Raw genomic sequence first — 23,660 nt, 5'->3', positions numbered from 1 at the left:
GTCGATATCAAACAACCTCGCCGTCAAATTCGGCACATATCTCCGGATCAGCCTCTGTGGATCCACATAGTTGCATGCAATGTGAGAGTACAAAAATTGGCGGAATGCAGGAATACTGTTGTGGTGGCCACGTACCGATCACATGCCGTTGCCTGGTTTGCCAGGCTTCACCTAGCTATTTAGCTAGATCTCAATCGTTTGTAGGAATCTAACCTTCTACATATCTCTCTCACCGCTCCAAGAAATACCATCCTTCATGAAACTGGAATGGAAGGAACGTCTATTCCAGCAAAAGGGTTGGTAGCTTTGCCACGGGGAAGATCCTCGGCACTGAGGGGAGATTTCGGAATAGATGGTAGAATTTGGGCCACGGCTTGTTGGACGCCTTTAAGGAGTGATGATTTGTCGTGACCGATCTTGAATGTTGGGGGTTGTCGGAACAGCGAGTCTAGAAGTTTGGTGAGACAAAGGAGAGCGCGGACCTGTTTGGTATTAGTATTAGAGCTGCATGATGCTACATGGGAGGATACGAACATCGCCAGCGCAGACGTATTGTTGATCTGATCTGAATGTATAAGACGTTGTATTATGGTCTATTTCCGGGAATATTTGTGCTGCTTTCAACTTCGACTCTCCGGGACTTTTGGGCGCTAGGTACCGAAGTGCCCTGTAATTATACCGCAGTTTGCGTCCGAGAATACCACCAAAGCGAACGGTGAGACTTTTAGGATTTTTGATGACGATTTCAGAGATGCGGAATCCTGTAAGAGAGCGTTAGTCGCGAATTCAGTGATGCCCGACGACTACATACCGTATGTGTTGAGGAAATAGGTGTCTGCACGGTCCCACAACTTTCGAGATACCGTGCTTGATTGGTAAAGATCCATTCCCATTCCTTTTTGCTGGCTGCCTTGGTCTGACGGACAAAACAACATGGGACATACATAGTCACCGGGAGCTTATCACGAAATCATACCAAGCTCTTTGGTAACAACATCGTACCCGACTCGACTATTTAGTAGTGCTCGACAATAAGGTCTCCATATGCCACCTCAACCCGGAAATATCATCATGGGTAAAATCATCAAGCGCATTCCCTACAAAGGGGTTCTGATTGAGTTGAAAAATATTGTCTTGCATTCCTCAATGCAGAACATAGAACTTCCCACAAATACTCTCAAGTCTATTCTATACTGTGGAGCAACAGTGGAATACCAATGTGGTCGCATCACCGAAGAGCAATACTTTGCGCGACTGGCGTCCGACTTTCGCCATCCTCAGGAGGAGATAAAGAAAGCTATCCTTGCTGTACGAAAATCACTATGTGTGAACCCCAAAGTCGTGGAGGCATTGGCTTCAATGAAGGCCAAGTCTAAAGGTCTCTTCGAGCTATATGCGGTTACAAATTTTTCCAAAGAGGACTACGCCTTGGTAAAGTTTCTTGGGTTTGATTGGTCTTTGTTCGAACGTGTTTTTGTGTCAAGTGATATCGGCATGCAGAAGCCTGAATTGCGATTTTATCAACATGTCCTAAATCAGATAGGATTGAGCTCGGAGCAGGTCATCTTGGTAGATGATGACACGAGTAACTTACTTGCTGCAATGTCTATGGGGATGCAGGGCGTTATGCCATCAGATTATTCGCTGTACCGCAGCATTTTGAATTTTGTCGACATTGACCCTATTGGGCGAGGTACGCGATATCTCCATGAGAATGCTCAAAAACACCATTCCTTCACCCATACCGGCGTACCAGTGAAGGAAAACTTCACGCAACTGCTCATACTTGAGCTCACTGGCGACAGGTTTGTCAAAGCCCGGAAAATAATTTATTCAATTAGCTGATCCAGAACAGAAGCTTGATTGATATTGGAAGCCATCGGACCACATGGAACCTTTTTATCGGTATGAAAGTGATCATTGCCCGTCTGCATATCTGTTAACACAGACTGACCAGAGTAGTTACACCTGTTCTTACCCAAGCTGACTTCCCCGATGATATGGACACGACATCACTCGGTATTACAATTTTGAATCGGCCCACTCACGTTGCCAATCTTGTGATGGACAAGATGCTTCAGTATCGAACATCTGATGGTCTGATGCAGGTATGAGCTTCACCAGTGGAGAAAACTGTGAGCTCTTTGAAAAACTGACATCTTCCACCCGCGGGCCGCCAGACCTTCTTCACTGACTTCAAGAAGCGTGTGGACCCAATCGTGTGTTGCAATATTTTGAATATTTTCTACCAGTATGGCTGGGGTAATGAGCTCTCTGAGACCTTTGATTGGGTTTACCAAGTCCTCCAAACACGGACTTACATCCACGGATCCGCCTTCTATCCACTCCCTGAGGCATTCTTCTTCTTCCTATCGCGCATGATGTTACGCCTTAAGAATCATCGGCCTTGTGTCTATATTCGAATGCGAGGATTGCTTATTAAGCGGCTGGAGGAACGTCTTAGTGTACCAGTGGATGCGGCAAGTCTCGCCATGCGACTGATTGTTTGCCACCAAGTTGGAGTTCGTCATGTTTCAGGGCTTAAATTCCTACTATCGATGCAAGAACCAGATGGTGGATGGGAGATAGGAACTCTATATCAGTATTATTCTAAGAGGCTATGGCTAGGAAACCGAGGTACTTCTACTGCACTCGCGCTTGATGCCATTCGTCGCTGTCAGCCCTGGTTAGCACATAGGTTCTAAGAGAATTTATCTGAAGGGGTTAGTATCAATTTTATTTGCTACATTATTAATGTGACGTGACAGTTCTTTCAAATATAAAATAACTACTAAGATAGGGAGAGGATGAAGAAGCAAGTTGCAAACTAGAAGGCAGCCTGTTGATATAGCTCCCTTTGCAAAAATTCCAGAAATTCCATTCCACTAAGCCCCTTCCCACTAATAGTGCTATACAAGAATGAAGATGGCCCTAAGTACTACAGTATCTCGGAGAAGACACATTCCTTGATAATCACGAGGATAGCATTTCAACTTCATATCGATGCGGTGAAAATGTGACATAAATACATGAGTACAGTGAATCATTGAATATTTATTCCAGGTTCAAGGATAAACAAGAACATCAATCACCAGCCGAAAGGGGCCAGGTGAAAGATAATGTTGACGTCAGTCTCTTTTGAGGATTCTGCAAAGGAAAGGCGTATGTCGTGTGCCATTGTATCCGGTCCACAGCCGATCAGTGCAATCTGTTGCTCCGGGTAAGAATTGAAGCTTTCAACTTGGCTTCTAATCACATCGCGGATGATTGGCCTTCCGTGAATGAGATTTGTTTTTAGAGGCCCAAACGCTGACTGGTTATGCACCTCTTCAGAAGCCACTTTTTCCTCCGAGGCATGAAAGTTCATTGAACACACCGGCGATACAACTGCTCGTATTTTCTTTTTTGTCGCACTGTGTCCGGTTTGAGATTCTGGCATCGGCAATTCAACTTGTTGATCCGCCTTGGAAGGGCTTGTCAGGTACACGTCCAGTGAGATTTCAATATATGTTGATGCGAAGACCACTTCCCACGTTGATATATAGCGCTCATAGACGAACCGATAAAGCTCGATGTTCTTTATGGCCCATATTATCTTCAAGCACTTGATCTTTTGATCCACGTGCTTGCCAAGCCGCACGAAATCTACCAGCTGTTGGATGAAAGACGTTGCGATCGTGATACCCGCGCCACCAATGACAAAAACGGCCATTTCAGAATTCCACGGATCGAAATGTGGACCATAAGGACCTTCAACAGCCAGGTGAACCTTTCTCACAGAGGATGAAGAGTCGATCCCGGACTCATCTTGACGAAGCAGCTGTTTGCGAAGCCTGGATGTGAAGCCTCCGTGGACTCCAATAAGAAATACGAGTTCTGTGTAAGATTCTTCTTCCGTATTGACCGTAGTCCACCCGCTAAGTGTAAATGGGTGACTTTCCCAAAAATAAAGAGACCGCCACCCATACACATAGAAGTAACTTCCAGGTTGAGGAGCAACAACTCGTCGTATGCGGGCCTTTACCTGAATGAGATCTGCGTCACTGTTGTATTCTCCAGAGGAGTGTGAAGTTGGCTTGTTCCAGATCAATAGACGAAACACCCTTCCCAGTCTATCAAATGACCAAACAGCAATACAAGGCCAAAGGTATGGGACATGATCTGGGCCATCGACAGTTAGATGGCTGGAAATTCCGTTAGTCAAGCATGTTCCTAAAAGTTGATGCTGAAAGGAACTCACTACCACAACGCAGCAAGAATAAGAACAGCAAAAGCCTGGTGAACTATCAAAAATAATTCATAGGCTGCCCTTCGGATTCCCGAGCTTGCTAAAAGGCACGTCACGATAATCGAGAGAGCTGCCTGTGAGAGCGTATTAGCTAAGGCAGAGAATACACGGAATTTTTGACTTACAACAACTCCCATATAGAAGTCACGCTCTTTCCAGAGAGGCAAGAAAAACTCCTTTCCAACCTCTTCATTCTCAAACTTTGTCAACTTCAATCCAACTCGGGAATATTTTCTCAAAGGCCTCCAGCGAAAAGAATGCGAATAGACACACCTTGATATTGATAGATACAAACCCCCATCCCATGGACAAATACCTCTATAGCACAAGCTCTTCCAATCCAACGGTGAAAGGTATTAAAGGTCCCAAATTCCCAGGATGTTGCCCACAAAAGACAATTGTTTCTTGTGGAAAAGAGCCACATGACTGGTAAATTGCTGATCGCCATGACCGCCGCCCTATCTGCTATATAACGCCAAAGCTGTGAGGACTTTCGGGTGAAGCTATGGGAAGGGAGGTCAGTCAACTCATTATCCGGTTGGCCAATCAGGAGGAGGATAAAATCTGGTCTCACTAAAGATTATTTTCGAAAGCACGGTATTCCACACACATGAGGATTATGTTGATCACGAAGAAGGCCGAGATAGTCATGGCTTGTAGTCTTGATGTAGAAGGAATACCGCAAAAGCGCGTGAATGGACTTTTCTTCAAGATCGGTGGCACGACTACCAGTCGGCGAACGGAGCTTTCGAATCTTGTCATTGTTCTCGAGCGCAGCACAGACAAATTGTTTAAATATCGGAAAAGATTGTCAAGGGCACCAAAAAGTACTATCAATCCCCAGAATCCAATTGTAGCATATCTATGAGGAAGGTATGTGCGTAAGTAATTGTGAAAACCAAGGGAGTGGGTGGATCTATGAGTTACCCGTAGTTCGTTCGCCGCGTAGTTTGATCATCCCAGTCGAACTAGACACCAGTTAATCATCAATCAGATCCAGTGATATAGTATAACTCACATTTGTCTGATACGCAAGTTGGAAGAGGCTCTGATCCACAGAAACTGAGGTGTTAAAGGTAGAGCCAAGTTGGATATCCTCATAGGTCAAGATAGGCCAAGATTTTGTCTCCGCGTCCGTCACATCGTCAATGATAGACCATGGAAGAAGCTCAACTCCTCCATCTTGTTCACACACCTGATTGAGATCATTCCATCCTTTTGCAATTTCGTCTTCTGGGCAGTAGTCTCGCATACAAATGAATGTTGCCTTCACTTGGAGGGAGTTTTGGCACAAAGCTGAATAATAGTCCTCAAGGATGCTGATGCCTGAAAATTCGTTGTTGGAAACCGCAGTCTGACAGCCAGTCGCACATAGAGCGCTTGCTGTTACCAACGTGGCTTGCCACAGGCTGACTACCAGGAAGAAGGGGCTCATAGTGGTATATTGAACCCTTGGTTCTTGACTGAAGAGGGTTATGCTCAGAAAAGGATACGAATCTTCTTATACCAAGATGGGAGGAACTTATCTACTGCGCTCATATTCTCATGGAAATCGCGCAAAATGAGCCAAGAGAGGCCAAGAAAAGCCTGAAAGTCCTGCATAGTACAGATCGACAGATCTAAATCACTGTTCGGGTAAGACAAAGCTAGTTTCCCCTATCAGATCCGTTGATAATCAAAGACATGTGGGGGAATTTTTCTGCATAGCCTCATTGCGGTGGGGAATAGACTGAAGACACCACTATAGAAGTCTGGCAGGGTCTTCTGCTTTTTCCTAATTCGTTCGAAAGTTCTGCCATATGTCCCAGTGGCAATAGTATTCCAGACTTACTTATTGGATGCCATCAGCTTTATCAGATTAGATGGAATCTGATAAAGAGAAGACTGAAGAACTTTACACTCTCAGCTTGTAAGATTCGTCCATAATACTCCGTACCAATTATAGTCAATAGGAATCAGTGTTCGGTCACACGTAAGATTCCGAGCCATACCTCTTTAGTCTTGGCATCTTGGCGTCTGCCCGTCCAGGGGATCGTTGGTGAATTGTTCCTGGTCCTTGGCAGTTTGAGTGAACATAACAATACTCCTTCGTACAATACGAAGCAACTTGATTACAATTTTCTTAATTCAAGAGAAAAGGCGGAGAAAGGGGGATGATCAGGAAACAGAAGGATAAAAAAATCTCTTTCGGCCAAGATTCGCGTGGAAGGAGAAGATTTCCGTTGGCTTGGCCAACTAATCTGATCCGAAACTATGATTGATTTGACACTCGCATGCCGCCAAGTCCTTCGCAGGATCCACGTTCTTATGGTCTTAGTCGATCTAGTCACCATTGGAGAATTCAACCGATACTACTCCGTATAGTGTAAAGAACTGCCAACCCTGTAACTGGCTTAGTCACCCATTACATATCATTAACTAACCTAGTTAACTAACTAGTTAGCTCATCCACTGCTTAGGGGCTTAGTATGACGATCTAGGAAGGATCGTACCTACCAAACAGGCAGGAACGACCACGCCCTCGGCCTCGCACCTTCCTAGAATGACAAACGAGATTAAGCGAGACAATTGCGAGTTTTGCATCGAATGCAAACGGAAGGACGTCAAAGGGGAAGAACACGCACACAGATAGTTTCTCTTTTCCTTTCCTTCTTTGTACTTAGATTCTGGTTTGAATTGCACTCTTTTCTTCTGAATCGAATTGGCACGTAACACTTAGACTTGCCGAGAGACCCGAGTACTTCAGCATTTTTTACTGCAATTCTTCTTGTTGTGATATGAGGGTGCAGTTATTATCCCCTCTGGTACAAAGAAATAAATTCTTACCCCTGAACTACAATACCGTAGACTAGCCCCTCCGGACCACTGTAGTGATGTGCCCAGGTATGCAATATGCTTACTTGCACTTTTGGCATCAAAACAACAATCGAGGAAAAATGGCCACTCCACTCCGAAAAAAAATCCATCGAGAGAGCGGGATCCCAGATTCGGGCCAGTGGATGCGGTAAGTCTCGCCATGCGACTGATTGTTTGCCACCAAGTTGGGGTTCGTCATATTTCAGGGCTGAAAGTCTTACTATCGATACAAGAGCCAGATGATGGATGGTGGATGGTGGATGGTGGATGGGAGATGGGAACTCTGTATCAGTATTATTCTAAGAGACTGTGGCTGGGAACCGAGGTATTTCTACTGCACTCGCGCTTGATGCCATTCGTCGCTATCAGCCTTAGTTAGCATAGTTATAGGTTCTAAGAGGATTTTTCTAAAGGGGGTTAGAATGAATTTTATTTGCTAGATTACCAATATGACGTGCCAGGTTTTTCGAAGATAGAAGATTGCGTTCAATATATAATAACTAAGATGGGGGGAGAAAAAAGAAGCAAGTTGCAAGGTAGGAGGTGGGAGGCAGCCTGTTGATATAGCTGTCCCTTTGCAAACATTGTACACCTCTAATATCTCGCTTAGCTATCTAGCAAACAATCTATATCATAGAAACTGGTAAACAATGCAAACAATAAGTAAGCAAGCAAACGAGCAAGTAAGCAAACAAACAAACTTGAAGTAGATGATAGCGATCTGTAGTGGATTGTGACAGTCACGACTATGAGGAACTGATTCCTAAGGCTGTAGAGCCCCCGATTGGCCAAGTATTGCCATTATTGCCGAGAATGAGTTGGCTTTTTCCTTATGTTGACAATAATGAATTACTGAATCCCTCTGTACCATTAGTAAATGGATAAATGAATGCGTGTCATCAGAAGTGACCTATCCATGGTCTCATTTACAGAGGCCACGCATTAACCAAAGATCAAAAAGCAGCTTAGCGGACGCTCTTTCTTCTGGGAGCCAACATAGCATTCGCCGAAGAAAACGTAAAAATTCCTCTTTTGCATCATCTTTGAGTCTCTCTTCTAGCGCCTCGAGGTTGAAATCTGACAATGGATCTGCACTTTCCAATTACCTGATACAATTATTAAATTTGGCAAATATGATTTGAATCATTCTTAGGGGATAGCCGCACAAACCTTTTTCATCCCAAAACTGGTGGCTCCTTTCGCTCCGACCGAGGAGTTTGAGAGGAGGGCTTCCCAGGACTGCCTGCATTTCGGCAAGAGGATACCCATCATCAAGTTCAGCGGGATTTCGAGCCCTTCAAATGTGGCGATGCTCAAAAAGATCCTAGATCTGAGCTAATGTCAGTTTTCACGGTGACCGCAAGTGACTGCATAGGTTGTTATCCTACCAACATGCCAACACACTCCAGATGTCAACTTTGTGGTCCCAAGTCATAATGACCCGGAAGTATCACTGCCTGATCTGTAAAGTTTACAATGACTCGGTTACGGCCCTTAATATCTCTACAAACAAGTGTAGCAAGTTTTCCGGGGACTAATAGACTACGGCGGGATACTTCACTACGTGTTTCGTCTGAAATTGACGACTATAATCTATCCGGATTTGCAGTTGTGAGGGAAAAGCAGCTCTTCAATAACGTTACTAAAAAGATAGGGGTAATTGCATCCTCACGGGGACGATGAGCAGATGATCATTGATCACTAAGGGCGCATAGATCAGTCGGGACCAAACCAATTTTACACCCGGTTTCAATATGAGAAACGGCAGAATTACATCTTGATGTGTTAGCGACTATAAATCTCCTAGATGAGGATTGTAGTCGCATTGAGCATCGGCGCATATTCAGTACAACTGAAAACTTCTAGGAGATTAAGGGTCTAGCAAGCTATTGAACTTGAGAATACATCATTTGATATGCCTCCTAACAAGGAAGTTTTCTTTTCACGCTTTTCAAATCGAAGTTGAGGCTATCCCCGAAAGTTGTTAATGCGGGCTGTCTTCGTTCTGGTCGAAGTACTCCCGCGCCCACGGGCTTCGTAGGCGAATGGCTCTTCCCCTGTAGAAGAAAAGGAATGGAATTGGCACAAGAAGAATGGAGATGAATCCCAAGAGAGAGGAAGCCCATTCATAGTCCAATTTCTCATACATCTGAGCGGCGAACAATGGGAATCCGGCGCCGACAAAATTGCGCGCCAGAATGACACCAGCAAGAGCCGAAGCTGAGTACGTCTGGTAACTATCCACAACGTAGTTCAGAATGCTCAGAATCACAACATAAATTCCGGCGCCAAATAATGACGAGGCAATGATTGGGACAACCCAATGGACCGACCGATAGCTTGTCCACCCAAACCAAAATAGACTGATGGGAATGAGAATCGCACCCCCACGGGCCATCCACATCCGCGCCTCTGGAACGCCGTTGCCGCCGTTCTCGGCAACCCGGCGCAGATAGTATCGTTCTTGTAGTGGGTAGAAACAGAATGCAATCAACGGTCCAATCGCCAGTCCCAAGAAGGCAAGTCCCTGTTGGCCGGTATTGAATGGGTGCCCTTTCGGAGCGCCGAAAACCAGAGGGATCGCCTCGTTGAAAAGATATACCAATCCATACAGAAAGCCATTATAGATTGCCGAAAACAGCGTGATGGGCTCTGAAAAAAGAAATCGGAATGGACGAGTGAGGGTAATAGCGAATAGTTCGTAAAGCCCTTTTCTGCTATTCGCATGCATATCGGTGGTAGATTCTGCGGATTGAAGATTCTCTTTCTTCATCTGCTTGCGTGCGCGTTTGGTCTTCCTCTTAAGCACTGTGGTGTGTCGTGTCTCGGGAATTGTGGTTACCAACAAGACCCAAATGCCGCCCGTCATGGCCATCAAAACCCAAAATATCCACCGCCAGCCGAGGTTAAGTCCAATATAACCGGTGATCACCAACGCCATAGGAGGCCCAAACGTACTACTCAGCCCGTAGACGGCCATGGGCCCTCCGCTCTCGTTCCGTTCCCAGAGGTCGCTGATACTACCTCCAATGTTTGTCAGGGGCGCACCTCCGGCACAGCCTGCAATGAATCGACATGCCAGAACAGTACCGATGTTTGGGGCCATAGCCAGCGGAAGCTGGAAAATGAACAAACCAAACCATGATACAGCGTAAACCGGCTGCCGACCAAAGTATTCGGAGAGTGGGGCGAGAAGGACGGGGCCGATTGCGTATCCAAGAATATATAGAGATAAACATAAAGTAGTGACCTCAGCCGATACCCCAAACTCTTTTTGTATTCCGGCAGCACCGGAGGAAATGCCCCCTGCGCACCATGTGCTGTATGGGACGAGTGAGATAAGCCTCGACTGGGAAGGAGTGATAAGTGTACGTACGTGAAAACATTGAGCATGCTCACCACACAGGTGATATACCATTTGCGCCATTTTGGCCAGTTCCGGGGGTTATCTGGGTCACTGGCGGCGTATATTATCTGAATCGGTAGCGCGTCATTAGGACTGCTCCGTGCTTTTTCAAGGGCTTCTTCCTCCGACAAAAGCAATGCCCGGCTTTGACGACAGGCATCGGTATTTTTCTCCGCATCCTGAAGCTCATCGGTAGTTTTTTTCTCACCCGGCAAGGTCATAATGCTAATAATAATGGGAGCATAAAGAGTGAGGCTCGGGGGCCGGGTCAAGAACACGAAACACTTTGGATTCGTGAGCCGAGAAATCGGAGCCCTCGATCCCACATATCCAACCCCCGAGGGCTTGCCACAAAACCTGGTTTATGGTTCGTGCGGACAAGAAGCATCATTGGAAAATGCTTGGCTGAAAATAACTCCACTTGAAAATCCTCAGACCCACAGCTTTCTCAAAGCCCCGGGCGAATAGATGATTAGTAAAGGTGAAGAAATGATCGTTCGTGTGTCAGCCTTCAGGACACCGATGATGATTCCACATAGATCAAGGAAAATATATTTTGTCAAGGCAATGCTTGGTCAAATAATGAGATTATGAATAGTAGATAGTAGAAAATAGTAGAATTATGTTGTATGCACATAGTTCTGTATGAAGCACGGAGTACGGCGGAGTACTCCGTCCTAGGCTGTTGTACATGTCATTACCCCGTCGATGGATTCGGACCGTCAATGTTCCGGTCCCTTTCTCCGGAGTGCTCCGATAACGAAATCTCGGAATATCGTTCCCCCCCAAAGTCACCCGATAACACGTAACTTCCCAGGTTGTTCCGGCCAAGCTCTATTGCCACGTGACTACCACGTGTCATCTATCTCGGTGCCTGACACTTCAGACTATTTTAATGAACAACGCACTTCCTCTTAGTTCAATAAAACAACCATTGCATTATGATCTAATATTCCCAATATTTTCCTTGAATGCCGGTTCAAGTTTGGATCACCGGATAAACCCTTCTTTCACTTAACTCGGCCATTTTCCAGTCCCCTCGATTCGTGCCGCTGGTCCCAGTGCCCTCCCCTTTTCAGTCCGCGGAGCACAGTCGTTTCTACGATACTGCTTTAGATCACCTGCTTCTATATTATGATTCCATTAGGACATGAATTGTACGATTGCGGCGCGTTTAGAAAATTAGGTGTCAAATCCTATGAATGCAAATTCGATGTTGATTCTCACTACAACGTATTCAAACTTTTTAACAAGTCGCTAGCATTTCAACAAGAGCAGCCTTCTCGTCCGAAGTAACGGTAAGATCATAAACCGATTTCACCTTCACCCACATTTTGGCGTAAGTGCAGTAATATGAAGCTGTTCTATGTCAGAAACCATAGACTAGACAATACACATGGTTTACCACGTACCTAGGGGAGGCTTCCACGATTCCGGGCCTTTGTCGCCCTTTGCGGAGTTCACGTTGTCAGTGACTGCTAGGAGCTGGGGATTCGTGAGGTCATTGGCAAAGGCTTGACGATCTGCTTTGGTCCAGCTGGACGCGCCAGACTGCGAATATTCATTAATATCTCAAGGTCAATGTTGTCAGATGGTCCGAGCTCACCTTCCATGCATTTGACAACGGGACGAGGTGATCAATGTCGACATCACTTGCAGCTGTCCAGGTTGCGCCATCATACGGAGAGAACCAGGATCCACTGGTAGCACTGCAGCTAGAGCTTTGGACCACGTTGGTTCCGTCCCGTTTGAGGATTGTCTCGCGTGTGTCGCAATTTCTGTCGCCAACAATTTGAGCAGCCAACACTTCAGGTTCACAGTGACTCCATCTACTCACCCGCTGATAGTAATCCAGTGCGGAAATTCATCACGGCTATATCCATCCTGTGATCCCTGTGCAGCAACGGTCAATCCTGCCAGCTCACTCGTTGCAGTAGAGGTAGACGGGATCCCAGGTGGTGAGGGGGCAGGCAACGCTCCGCCAAGGAAAGGCTGGAAGGCGAAGACCAGAACCCAGGCAGTGCGAGAGATTCCCATTGTGGTTTTTTTTTGGAATGCGTTGAGTAATCAAGCCTACAATCAAGAATGTAGGATGAATACAGAGAGCATCAGCAAGTTGGAAGTTGGAAGCGTCGATTTTATATTCCTGCTTTATCTGCTAGGGCAAGCCAACAGCCCCTCATAAACAATGCCAATCTAGTACCAATTCATCTCCAAATGCATTGTAACACCGGCTCCCGAGTCTTGGCCCGGTGCTTGGCATTGCACGTTGATCAATCATTGGCTTGTAACTGGACAGGGCGGGACGCACGGGAGTCGTGGTTGATAACAAGTACACCATTCGCCCCAGATTCGTATACAACAAGTCACATGGGCTGGATAAGGGTCGGACGAGGGCCCTCTCATAGAAAATTGAGAAGAAGTCTTCGTGAAAGATGATAGGGGAATTCCAATATGGAAATGATCGTCGAGAATCTTCCCGCTTTCTCAGTCTTGGACTATGGATGTGCGGTACTACAGTCTGTACTGAGACTCGGAACAGGGACACCGCAGGTTTACAATCATGCAGTTAGAAAGATTGGTCTATGAATTATATGTGTCCACTTTACAGTAAGCCTCGGGCAAATTGCCGCGGGAGAGATACCTTCACATCCAGTTTCTTTGCCGCCGCCAGCACCCATTCGGGCTCGCGCAGAAATTGACGGGCCATTAACACGGCATCAGCCTGGGGCTTTAGGCCAGACAGCATTGCCTCGTTCGCCTGCCTCTCTTCTTCTGCACCCTGAACAATATCGCGAGCGGACTCGGGCTCGGTAATAAAGCCAACAGCTCCAACCAGTGTCTTATGTTTGGCGGCGTGAATTTCTTGGCGAATTTGGCCAGCGAGGTCAATCTGATAGTTCGTATGAGGCTCAATCCGTTGGCTTCTGTGATTACCGCCTGAGCTAACATCCAGAAAGTCAATCCCTAGGTCTGGTAACATCTTGGCGAGTTGAATTGAGGATGGCATGTCCCAGCTTCCGGTTCCTTCTGCGACAGTTTGATTCTCGAGCCAATCTGTCGCACTGATACGAAGAAACAAGGGCATTCCACTGGGCACAACGGCACGGATTGCTGCAGCCACCTCGCATAAGAACCGAGTTCGGTTCTGAAAGCTACCACCATATTTGTCGGTTCGTCGATTGGTAACGGGGCTGAGGAATTGATGGAGCAAGTATCCGTGTGCACCGTGGATCTCAATTACATCCACTCCTGCCTGCACAGCGAGCCCTGCACTTCGTGCAAACGCCCGGACAATTTCTTCAACCTCGGCCGTTTCAAGCTCGCGAGGGGGCCAGAATTGATCGCCAGGTGCCCAAATCTGCTCTTCCCCACCAGAGGGGCCAACCACATTTGAGGGCCAGCCGCCGACACTTTCATCGGCTTTGATGCCGCGTTGCTTTGCTTGGGATGCGAGCCAGGGCGCCACCGTGCTAGCCTTCCGGCCGGCATGAGCAAGCTGAACGCCGATCTTCGCGCCTTGGCTATGAGCGAACTTCACCACGCGCTGGAGTCCTTTGAACTGTTCTGAGTCTGTCCCGTCCTGCCAAAGGCCGGAATCATTGGGCGATATACGACCATTGGGCTGAACTGATGTTGCTTCGATTATAATCAGACCGACCCCCTTTGTCGCCAAATGACCAAGGTGCGCGATGTGAAAATCTGTGAGCGCGCCTACAGCCGGAGAAGTTGGGTCCGATTCGGCAGAGTACGTGCACATAGGCGCCACGATCACGCGGTTCTTGAGTATGACATCTCGAATTCGTAAAGGGCGGAACAGTGTCGGGATGCTGGGGTCCTGTGCGTTTATAGCTGCTCCGGCATCGTTGGCGGGGGTAAAATAGGGCAGACCCTCGGCCCGGTGGATTGGCGGGGAACGAAACAAAGGAGATCCCATTATTTATTCTCTAGAAATTAACAATTGATCTATTCGGAGATTCGGAGATTCAGAGACGTGGAGATTCCCCCCTTATGTATTCACTGGGAATAATCCATCGGCTGACAAATTGACGTATTTCGAGTGCTGAATGTCCCCGCCACTTGTCGGAGACAATGCCGAACGCCGATCTCGGGAATCCACCCTTCGCAAGGGATCAATTGATGATAGTTGATAGGTATGAATCGTATGATACATATTACTCCGGACTCCTTACACACGTAGAATCTCAACTGCGTGGGATATTTCTTATGTACCGCAGATTTCGGGACCGGGAAGTCTCGGCTTAACAAATACCACATATAAAGCTATGGATGTAGTTGGATCGGATTCCCTCAGCAATTGTTGAGAGGCTTAAGATAACCTCCGGCATCAGCCATATATCTCAGATAACCGAGTCATGCTGTCATTGGTGGTGGATGGCGCCACGATTCGAAGCATAAACTGACAAATACACCAAGTTGAGATCCTGGGGTATAAAATAATCAATAGAAGAAGTTTAATTCCGGCTGTAGCTGCCGCAAGACTCCTAGCCCAGTAGTAGATGCTCCCTACGCGAGAGATGAGCATATATAGGAACTTCAATATGGACCTTCCCAACTACCGTTTCCATCTTGACATCCTTTGCAAAGACTTTGAACCTTAGCATACCCTGGTCGGAAATAATTGACATATTTCCGCCATTCTTTGGAATGAGGAGCAACATTTTTCTTCAGTGGATGAACACAACCAGAAAATTCTCCTAAACACTGAGCCGTTAAACATCTGTCGAGGTCAAGAATCCAAAAATGGCCACAGCCATAGGGACCTGTATTTGTCCTCGATCGGGTCAACGACTTTGAACGGGGATACTACAATTCCAGAAGCTAGCTGATATAAGAGTGGTCTCGCGGGAATTATGCCTTGTGTAGATAATTAATTATGAACTATATCTATTAGGAATTCCTGCTAGCACAAAGAAAGTTGATTTTACGATCTTGATCTAAAACGTCCACGCTATTGTCAGAAATGAGAATCCACACTGAAACCCCGAGTATAATTTCCATTCATCAAAACATAAGTTATTATCTTCAAAGACATGGAGTTATAGATGTGTGGGTTTCTATATATGATCAACAAAGCTATCCGAAACAGAAAATACGCACCGAGAGAAGGAGAGGTCTATAGAATAAGACAATCTGAAATAAAGATTTCATTGCTTTTTCTTTCCATGTCCTCTTAATGTTACACCATTTAAATGTTGCCCAATCTCATACAGCCAATGGCATCCCATGTCTGTGTCTTATTTGTCCACGTCAGCTACACCAACCCAATCTCAACTTCAACTTTGACAACTCAAGGAGTCAACTACCCTTGCTACCTTTGCTGCACCATCCCTCTTCCCTTAACCGTATCATTATCGTTACAACGATTTTTAATAATGGGCGTATTCTATGTCCCGGTTCATGGGGTCGCTTTGTCTCCACACTGGTAGTTGAGGATGACCATCTCGCGCACGTCGGTTGGGACAGTGACGAAGCGATTGTTCGGGTTCAAGCCACAGCATCAACGGTGGACTTGAGAAATCGAATAGTCCTCCCAGGGTTTATTGATGGCCATGTACATATTCTCAACTCCGGTATATCGCTGCAGAAACTCGATCTTTTGCCTTGCAAGAACGTCGCAGATATCCAAAGTTCCATCACCACCTACGCAGCAACTCACCCATCAGATCCACGCATTTTGTGCCGAGGTTGGGTCCAGTCAGTTACGGATGGTAACGCTTCCGCAACTGTACTGGACGACCTAGATCCGCGACCTATCTACATTGAGGCATTAGACCTTCACTCAACGTGGTGCAATAATGCAGCTCTCAAAGAGCTAGAGGCTGAGTCGAAACCCGATCCTCCAGGCGGAAAAATTCATCGCTATCAGAATGGGACCCCGTCCGGCCTACTCGAAGAGGCGGCGCAATTCGACGTTGTTTGGCCATTTTTGGACCGGGTCATGTCTATGAAGAACAAGGTGGCTGCGATTGATGCTGCAATCCGTGCGCATCAACGCGCTGGGTATACTGGACTCGTCGATATGGCTATGGGGGAGAGTGGATGGGTGGCGTTGAATATGTACAGAAATCAGCGTGGTGAGCTCCCGATGCATGTTGCGGTACACTGGTTGGTACCTTACTCAAAATGCGATGCCGATATCTGCAGTCACATTGATCGCGCCATTGAGATTCAACAAACCTTCAACAGAAAAATATCCTCGGAATTTTGTATCAATGGAATCAAACTACTCTGTGACGGCACAGTGGATGGATGTACAGCGGGATTACACCAAGCATATGGTGGATTGTCCAATATCGTCGATCCTATCTGGCCAGCCGATGCCCTTTCATTAGCTATTTGCCGTGCTACTAATGCTGGCCTGCAGTGCGTCATCTACGCAGTTTGGGATCGAACAGTGCAGCAGGCTATTGACTGTTTATGCCAAATTCAGGACTTGCCAGCCTGTCGTCATCCCATTGAACATTTGGAGATAACAACCCCCGAAGACGCTAAAAGACTTGGTCAACTCGGGATAGTGGCCTCAGTCCAGCCTGTCCACCTTGACCCAGCGACCTTTGGTGGGTGGCCAGAGATGCTTGAGATTCAGCGTTGCAAGCGAGCTTTCGCTTACCAAGAGTTTGTCGAAGGCGGTGCTCATTTGGCCTTTGGCACCGATTCCCCCACTGCGAACCATCAGGCACTGCCCAATCTCTACGTTGCTACCACCCGGCGGTCCTCTATCCAGCCCTCCCTGCAAGATACCATCAATCCTGAATGCGCTGTTTCCCTCGCGACCGCTGTGTCGGCAGCTACTGCGGGGACTGCATATGCGTCTTTTTCTGAATCATGGACAGGGATTCTGCGTGCGGGATTCAAAGCCAATTTCGTTGTGGTTGATATGATCTGGGCACCGGAGTCCCTTTAAGAAGCTCGAGTGTGCCAAACGTGGTATAGGGGAAAGAAGGTATTCGATGAAGAGACGAGATCTCCTTCCGAGGAATCACATTAGAATAACCACAAAGAATATGAAACAACTTCCATCTGGCCCAAACCCCCTAACCAATTACAACCTGACTGGTTCGGTCGTTGGCATTGTTGCCATTGGGGATGATATCGCGATGGTGTTTGAAGACTTTCAAGTTGATACTGTGTTGGGTCACAAGAGAATAGAGCCGAGAAGTATCATCACGTTGATGATTGTATGGATTCATGTTGATTTCTTTTTTTTTGTTCTAGATGCTTCCGGGTTTGAGTTTCTGCAGGTCTTCTGCTGTCCAATCCGTGACTAGCATGTGTCCGGGCTCGTGGGCAAAGACCAGACCTTTGATTTTATCACCTGCTGCTTCGACGGCAATTTGAGGTGTAACTCCACAGGCCTGGGATGAAGTCAGATCAAACCGTCGAAGGTGGATATGTGACTACCTAACTTACCCAAAACACGGGAACTTCGCCCTCCTCGAACATTTGCTGTTCTCCAAAGTCTGGCTTTGCCACATCAAGAATTCCTAGTTGCTGCGCACCATCCCATCCCCAGGCGACAGGCTCTCCATGCGTCGACAGATAGGCCCGAGTAACGTCCCTCACTCTCTCGATTTGCTCCGGACGATACGGTCGCATGGATACAATACAGTGGCCGCCTGTGAATATTCCAGCGGGTAACAATGGAATGTTTGATCGGTACATTGCAACTATGGTGCCAGTCTTTTGGTGACGCGGTGGCAACCCAGCCGCCGTCAGGGCATCCTCAAAGGAGAACGAACACCCGATTAAAAAGCCCACATGTTCCTTAGTCCATAAATCGGACAAGTCATGCCGACTCTCAATGCACTTTCCGCCCGAATATACTCGGTATTTGGGAAAATCCGTCCGAATATCAAAATCTCCGGACCGAATACATTCTGCCGGTCTAACGGCGTTTGGGTCACCAGGAACAGTGGTTATTCCCAGTAAGGGACAAGGAACTGGGTTGCGCAAACACAAATCATGGAAATCCGCAGCATATTTCGAAGGAAGTACCAGAAGATTTGCTTGTAAATATCCCGGTGCAACACCCGCGGTATTGGTCAGTTGATTGTAGCGACAGCGCAGTCGTGCCTGCTGGGCGAGACTGTCCATATTGAGCTTCCTCTCGGAAAAGTAGAAGGCAACAATTTACATATCAATCATATTAATATCTACCTCTTGACAATCAGATACCCTCGGTTATCATTTTCGGAATCCACATACCGATAGGTCTGGGGAAAAGGTTGGGGAAGACCCCACAGATAGTACACCGCCTTCCAAGAGGGATATACCGCCCGCTGTCGTCAAGTTTCAACTGGTGGAGAATCAAATTGCCGGCAGATTATTAATCGGGGATGGTAACCCTAGTTAGGTCTCTTACACCTGAACATCCCACTACATACGCGCACCTCCGTATCGACTTGCCTCTTCTGGTGAGGATCTGTTCGCATCATCGGATTGGCTTGCATTAATTGATATCCCCTCAATACCCTTCTCATTGGCCCTCTATTGGCCCTTCTTCACCTCTTCAACCTCTCACCTGCTGCCATCTCTTATCACCATCGGCCCGATAGACCCACTCACAGTGGACTCGGCTTCCAGTATCGCGTGGCCCAAGATAAGAGTCCGTTTCACTATGATCCACTATGTCACGATCGAAACATTCTTAAAATGGTCATTAGTTCTGACTTGTTTCAATAAACCCTCGATTTTGCTGCAACCCCCATTGCAGCCATGTCCCACAATACCGTTCACAATATACCCTTGGAGCTGAAAGATTCCTTACAAAAAGAGGATGCCGAAGAAGCCAATTATGCCGTCGCCGAATTTTTGGATGTGGTGTTAGATCCAAAGAAAGAGGCAAAACTCCTCGCCAAGTTGGATACTGCCTTTGTACCCATCATTATGTTGACCTATCTCACTTGTTTCCTGGACAGATCGAGTATCGGTGAGTTTGATTAAATCTCCAAGAAAGAGCATAAAGCTCACAAAGCTTAGGAAATGTTAAGGTTGCCAATATGCCTGAGGATATCAACGCTTCAACAGAGCAGTTTTCGACCGCTGTCTCCATCTTCTATGTGACATATGTTCTTTTCGAAGCACCATGGGCGGTCATGATGAAGAAATTGACACCTCGCAACATCCTGACGGGGCTATGCATCGTTTGGTCCCTGACCACCATCTTCACCGGATTTATCCAGTCGGTAGGCTCTCTCTACGCGACTCGTCTTATCTTGGGCGCTTGCGAAGCCGGGCTGTTCCCTTGTCTCAATCTCTACCTAACCATGGTCTATCGTCGAGAGGAGCAAGCAAAGCGCGTTTCCTATTTGATGAGTTGCGCTGCCATCTCGGGGGCTGTAGGTGGTCTCTTGGCCTACGGGCTCTTGCAGATGGACGGGATTGGTGGCAAAGCAGGATGGAGGTATGCTTCTCGTTATCCCACTCAAAAGGATATTGTGGCTTACAATGTTTCAGATGGGTTTATATCATCGAAGGGCTGTTTAGCTTCATCTGTGCCATCCTCATCTGGTTCGGTTTGCCAAATAACCCGGCTGAAGCCTACTTCCTCACCGAAGAGGAGAAATGGATGATGCGGGTACGCAACGAGCAGCGTCGCAGGTATATGGGAAGTGAAGAGTTTAGCTGGGAAGAAATGCGCATCGCAATCAGAGACCCCAAGTTGATGTTCAGCGCTCTCATCCAGTTCTGTCAGGATATTCTCTTGTATGGGTTCAGCACTTTCCTGCCAACTATCTTGCGTGGCATGGGCTATGACTCCCTGATGAGCAACGTCTTGACGGTTCCAGTCTATGTCTGGGCTGCCATGATCTTTATCGCAATTGCTTGGTGCTCAGACCGATATTCCCAATTTGCATCGGTGCGTTTAGCCCCTTGCAATCTCTAGTGCACCGTTTCTCACTAACTCTTTCACAGTACATCTTCGCAGCTAATATCTTCGGCATCGTCGGTTACATCATACTTCTCACGGTAGAGAATACAGCCGTCCTATACTTTGCCACTTTTCTCATCGGTATCACCACCTACACGTCCGTTGGTCTCAATATCGCCTGGCTGAACGTGAATGTCGCCCCACAATACCGTCGTGCTCTCGCAATTGGTCTCCAGCAGACAGTCGCCAACTGTTCTGGTATTGTTGCCGGTCAGGTATATCGCACATCACCTTATGTGCTGGGTAACTCCTTCTCCTTAGGGTCCCTTGCGGTGGCGCAGGTCACAGTAACTGTATATGGTCTCTACTTGCGGCAAGAGAACAAGGTGAAGGAGCAAATTATCAGTGGTGAAAGAGAAGAGACTCGGCGAGTCCAAACGGGCGATGGGGAACTGGACTTTAAATATATCTACTAGTTCAACCTCGATGTTGGCACGGTACAACACACGGGAAGAAATCGAATACCCCGGGGAATTCACATTCATATATTGCTTCACGTCTGTCTTTTTTTCTCCTCTCCAATATTGGGATATTCTTTCTGGGGTACTACACATATTATCATGAAATCAGAAACAGAACAGAGTTCTTAATGTAACCACAAATCCGGAGACAATGTTGGATATTGTCAGTCTTAACCTCCCCCACCCTTTTCTTTTTTTTTCAAATTCGCATGTCTAAGACTTCACATCGACACATGTTGTACATAATCAGAAGAAATCTCTCATCACACTTGACAATTCTTCGCCGTAATCAAACACAAACCCCCCGTCGGGCATTTGCTGGTAAGGTCCTCCATTTGGCATAGGGCCCGTCCCCATGCCCATTATTTGGTCCTCCAGATTCCCCACGGCTTCAAACCACTCCATCAACTCCTGTGTCATCTGTTCCCCGTCTTGTGGTGTCTGACTCTGGCTACTGGCAGAAAGGGGTAATGCGGGGGAACCGTGGACATTTGAATGGTCACTTTCGACTCCCGCTTCGATATCCAGGCACTTTTTCTGAAGCCCCAGACCCAGTTGAGGACCAAGCTTACGGAGGCTTCGAATAGACCTCCATAGCCGGCGAGAGATATAAGACTGGGCTGAGACTCCTTTGACCAGCTCCAATGCCCAGTAAAACTCCTCCTTACATGATCCACTGAATTGTGTTGGAGCCTGGGCTACTGCCAGGAATAACGCTGCAAGTGCTGAGACGAGAAACCAATTAAAAGCCACCTGCTGTAAATGATAGATGTCCGATGTATCGTTCAAGCGGGTAATGAAGCGAATTGTATCTTTGGCGATTTTCACCACGGTTTCTGATTCGCCTGGATACCGCATAACATGCGCTGAAGTATGAAGGACGGGACGGTGAATGAGCATGCGTAGCTGATTAGCACGAAGATAAAGGAGAGCACGCAGTCTGCGCAGGCTCCGTGAGCCTTCGGTAGCAGTCTCAGACTCCGCAGAACTCGGATGTTCGAGCCGCAACGAGTCTGGAATGGCATGCACCCAACGCAACACCTGCCAATCCAAATAGTTCATCTCTTCCTTTTTGATTTCGTTTGTGTTGTTGAATGCTGATATAAACTTCCATACCTTCGCTGCGATCCGGCTGTACCGGATCATCACGCGCAGATAGGGCGTTTTCTCGGCCGGCTCTGGTAGCCAAGGGTCAATATCTGTATCTTCCAGAGCAAACGGCATTCCAGTCCCGAAGCTCCAACGCATATCCAAAATATATACAGACCAGAAGAGTCGCAAAACGCGATCTTTCCCAACAGCCATGATTGCCGGTTGATTTAGAGTTTCCCGCCGATGAAGACCTTTTTCGAGACACATGCGCTCAACAATACCAACAGTGCGCCACGCTAAAATTTCCTCATCTATTTGAAAATAGAACATTGACTATCGTTGTAATTAGCATGTCGCATTCATATTTGATTGGGTATGACGAACCACGAGAGTCAGAAATATGATGCTCTTGATTTCGGGCGGACCCCAGACACAATTGTCCTGAACTTCTCGTACACTGTCAAAGAGAGCAATAGCCTGTTCACTCCGACCACTGGCTTCAGCGGTCAACGCACACGCAAAAACTACACGTAGGATATGGACGTCTTCGCGAAACAGTCCATTCCGTCCCTCGGGCTGGGCGGTCGGTCCAAGTGCGCGGTCCCTCGGCCCGTAGAGAAGATTAACCTGGTCCAAAAGCTCCGAAAGCTCCAGGACCGGGTACATGATGCCCATTTCCTCCTCATAGACTTGGCAAAGGCGAAGTGCCTCGGCTTTGGGAAGAACACAAAGTGGATCAAGAGCCTGGTGTGTTTCAAGTTCCTTATTTGGTGCCGATGGCGACGCCAGCGGTGAAGGTTCTTGAGTCATATCGCCCTCGTCGCCAGCCTCAGCACGTTCCACAATCCCGCGCTGCTGCAGGCTAGATTTCGCAAGGTCAAAACTAAAGGCCGATGTCGTCGGGCCTTGAAATGATGTCTCTCTAGCTGTTGACAGGCGTCTAAGTGGACGCTGAGTATGGAGCTGCCCATAGGTGCCGGTAGCGGAAATACCCCCAGGAGAATGTTCGCTGCCGGCTATTGACCGAATACTGGCAGACAACTGGGAAATCTGGTCCTGCGTGGCCCTCATTTGATCGAAAAGTAGCTTGAAGTTGCTTTGAAAGCATAATTAGTGGTGTTTTAAACGCCCCGAGCTGGGGTGGGCATTACTCTTGTTCGGCGGGACTGTCTCGAGGGTTCTCAACGTATATACACTCAATATGCTGGCGTCCGCAACGCTGGCAGGGTGACTGGCCATTGCACTTGATTTTGCGACGTTTACATCCATTACTTCACTATCTCGTTAGGACTCCATCTCGAATGAGAACCTTTCCAAACTGACCAGGCTTTGGCGATGTATTTGCGGCGTTTCCGCGGGCGATCATCGTTCGTATCATCGACCGAATGTGGGTTATCCCAGCTCTCGGGGGCAGGGTAAACATGCGGGGTATTCATCATCCAAGGCGATGCAATTGAAGACAATTTAAAGCGATCAGATGTCAACTGAACGGAACAGGGTGAAGAGGAAGAAAAGTGCGGAGAGAAAATGCGGGGAGATTCTGCCGGGGAAACCGCCACAAACCTTGGAACCCCGGGGGAATTATCAAATGAGACAGACTGG

General features: G+C 47.3%; 10 protein-coding genes across 10 annotated transcripts; 3 read left to right on the top strand and 7 right to left on the bottom strand.

The window, feature by feature from the left end:
- Positions 1-254: 254 nt before the first annotated feature.
- LCP9604111_6587 (uncharacterized protein) lies at positions 255-887 on the bottom strand (the record flags this gene model as incomplete). Its single annotated transcript, XM_039074524.1, has 3 exons — positions 255-482; positions 535-761; positions 812-887. 3 exons carry the CDS (start codon positions 885-887, stop codon positions 255-257), a joined length of 531 nt encoding a protein of 176 aa, XP_038927637.1.
- Positions 888-1,071: 184 nt separating this feature from the next.
- LCP9604111_6586 (HAD family hydrolase) lies at positions 1,072-2,691 on the top strand (the record flags this gene model as incomplete). Its single annotated transcript, XM_039074523.1, has 5 exons — positions 1,072-1,805; positions 1,856-1,905; positions 1,963-2,108; positions 2,181-2,522; positions 2,629-2,691. The coding sequence occupies 5 exons, from the start codon at positions 1,072-1,074 to the stop codon at positions 2,689-2,691; spliced, it is 1,335 nt and encodes a 444-aa protein (XP_038927636.1).
- A 397-nt stretch (positions 2,692-3,088) lies between these two features.
- Positions 3,089-5,723, bottom strand: LCP9604111_6585 (ferric reductase family protein; the record flags this gene model as incomplete). Its single annotated transcript, XM_039074522.1, has 7 exons — positions 3,089-4,184; positions 4,241-4,362; positions 4,414-4,475; positions 4,562-4,791; positions 4,863-5,150; positions 5,216-5,256; positions 5,307-5,723. The coding sequence occupies 7 exons, from the start codon at positions 5,721-5,723 to the stop codon at positions 3,089-3,091; spliced, it is 2,256 nt and encodes a 751-aa protein (XP_038927635.1).
- Positions 5,724-9,128: 3,405 nt separating this feature from the next.
- On the bottom strand, positions 9,129-10,771 carry LCP9604111_6584 (MFS transporter; the record flags this gene model as incomplete). Its single annotated transcript, XM_039074521.1, has 2 exons — positions 9,129-10,464; positions 10,521-10,771. 2 exons carry the CDS (start codon positions 10,769-10,771, stop codon positions 9,129-9,131), a joined length of 1,587 nt encoding a protein of 528 aa, XP_038927634.1.
- Positions 10,772-11,796: 1,025 nt separating this feature from the next.
- Positions 11,797-12,587, bottom strand: LCP9604111_6583 (HNH endonuclease family protein; the record flags this gene model as incomplete). Its single annotated transcript, XM_039074520.1, has 4 exons — positions 11,797-11,909; positions 11,963-12,101; positions 12,157-12,328; positions 12,388-12,587. 4 exons carry the CDS (start codon positions 12,585-12,587, stop codon positions 11,797-11,799), a joined length of 624 nt encoding a protein of 207 aa, XP_038927633.1.
- A 568-nt stretch (positions 12,588-13,155) lies between these two features.
- Positions 13,156-14,487, bottom strand: LCP9604111_6582 (NADH:flavin oxidoreductase/NADH oxidase; the record flags this gene model as incomplete). Its single annotated transcript, XM_039074519.1, has 1 exon — positions 13,156-14,487. One exon carries the CDS (start codon positions 14,485-14,487, stop codon positions 13,156-13,158), a length of 1,332 nt encoding a protein of 443 aa, XP_038927632.1.
- Positions 14,488-15,747: 1,260 nt separating this feature from the next.
- LCP9604111_6581 (amidohydrolase) lies at positions 15,748-17,478 on the top strand (the record flags this gene model as incomplete). The annotated part of the gene is made up of 1 exon (XM_039074518.1): positions 15,748-17,478. The coding sequence occupies one exon, from the start codon at positions 15,748-15,750 to the stop codon at positions 17,476-17,478; it is 1,731 nt and encodes a 576-aa protein (XP_038927631.1).
- A 307-nt stretch (positions 17,479-17,785) lies between these two features.
- Positions 17,786-18,668, bottom strand: LCP9604111_6580 (DUF1445 domain protein; the record flags this gene model as incomplete). Its single annotated transcript, XM_039074517.1, has 2 exons — positions 17,786-17,929; positions 17,985-18,668. The coding sequence occupies 2 exons, from the start codon at positions 18,666-18,668 to the stop codon at positions 17,786-17,788; spliced, it is 828 nt and encodes a 275-aa protein (XP_038927630.1).
- Positions 18,669-19,289: 621 nt separating this feature from the next.
- LCP9604111_6579 (uncharacterized protein) lies at positions 19,290-20,921 on the top strand (the record flags this gene model as incomplete). The annotated part of the gene is made up of 4 exons (XM_039074515.1): positions 19,290-19,503; positions 19,554-19,977; positions 20,031-20,433; positions 20,490-20,921. 4 exons carry the CDS (start codon positions 19,290-19,292, stop codon positions 20,919-20,921), a joined length of 1,473 nt encoding a protein of 490 aa, XP_038927629.1.
- Positions 20,922-21,212: 291 nt separating this feature from the next.
- Positions 21,213-23,497, bottom strand: LCP9604111_6578 (putative C6 transcription factor; the record flags this gene model as incomplete). Its single annotated transcript, XM_039074514.1, has 4 exons — positions 21,213-22,391; positions 22,443-23,154; positions 23,210-23,329; positions 23,382-23,497. The coding sequence occupies 4 exons, from the start codon at positions 23,495-23,497 to the stop codon at positions 21,213-21,215; spliced, it is 2,127 nt and encodes a 708-aa protein (XP_038927628.1).
- Between the last annotated feature and the right edge of the window lie 163 nt (positions 23,498-23,660).

Source organism: Penicillium roqueforti, assembly GCF_015533775.1.
Source record: "Penicillium roqueforti strain LCP96 04111 chromosome Unknown scaffold_17, whole genome shotgun sequence".
NCBI classification, from domain to species: Eukaryota; Fungi; Ascomycota; class Eurotiomycetes; order Eurotiales; family Aspergillaceae; genus Penicillium; species Penicillium roqueforti.
Note: the sequence above shows the minus strand (reverse complement) of the source record. Positions and strands in the feature narration are given on the sequence as shown.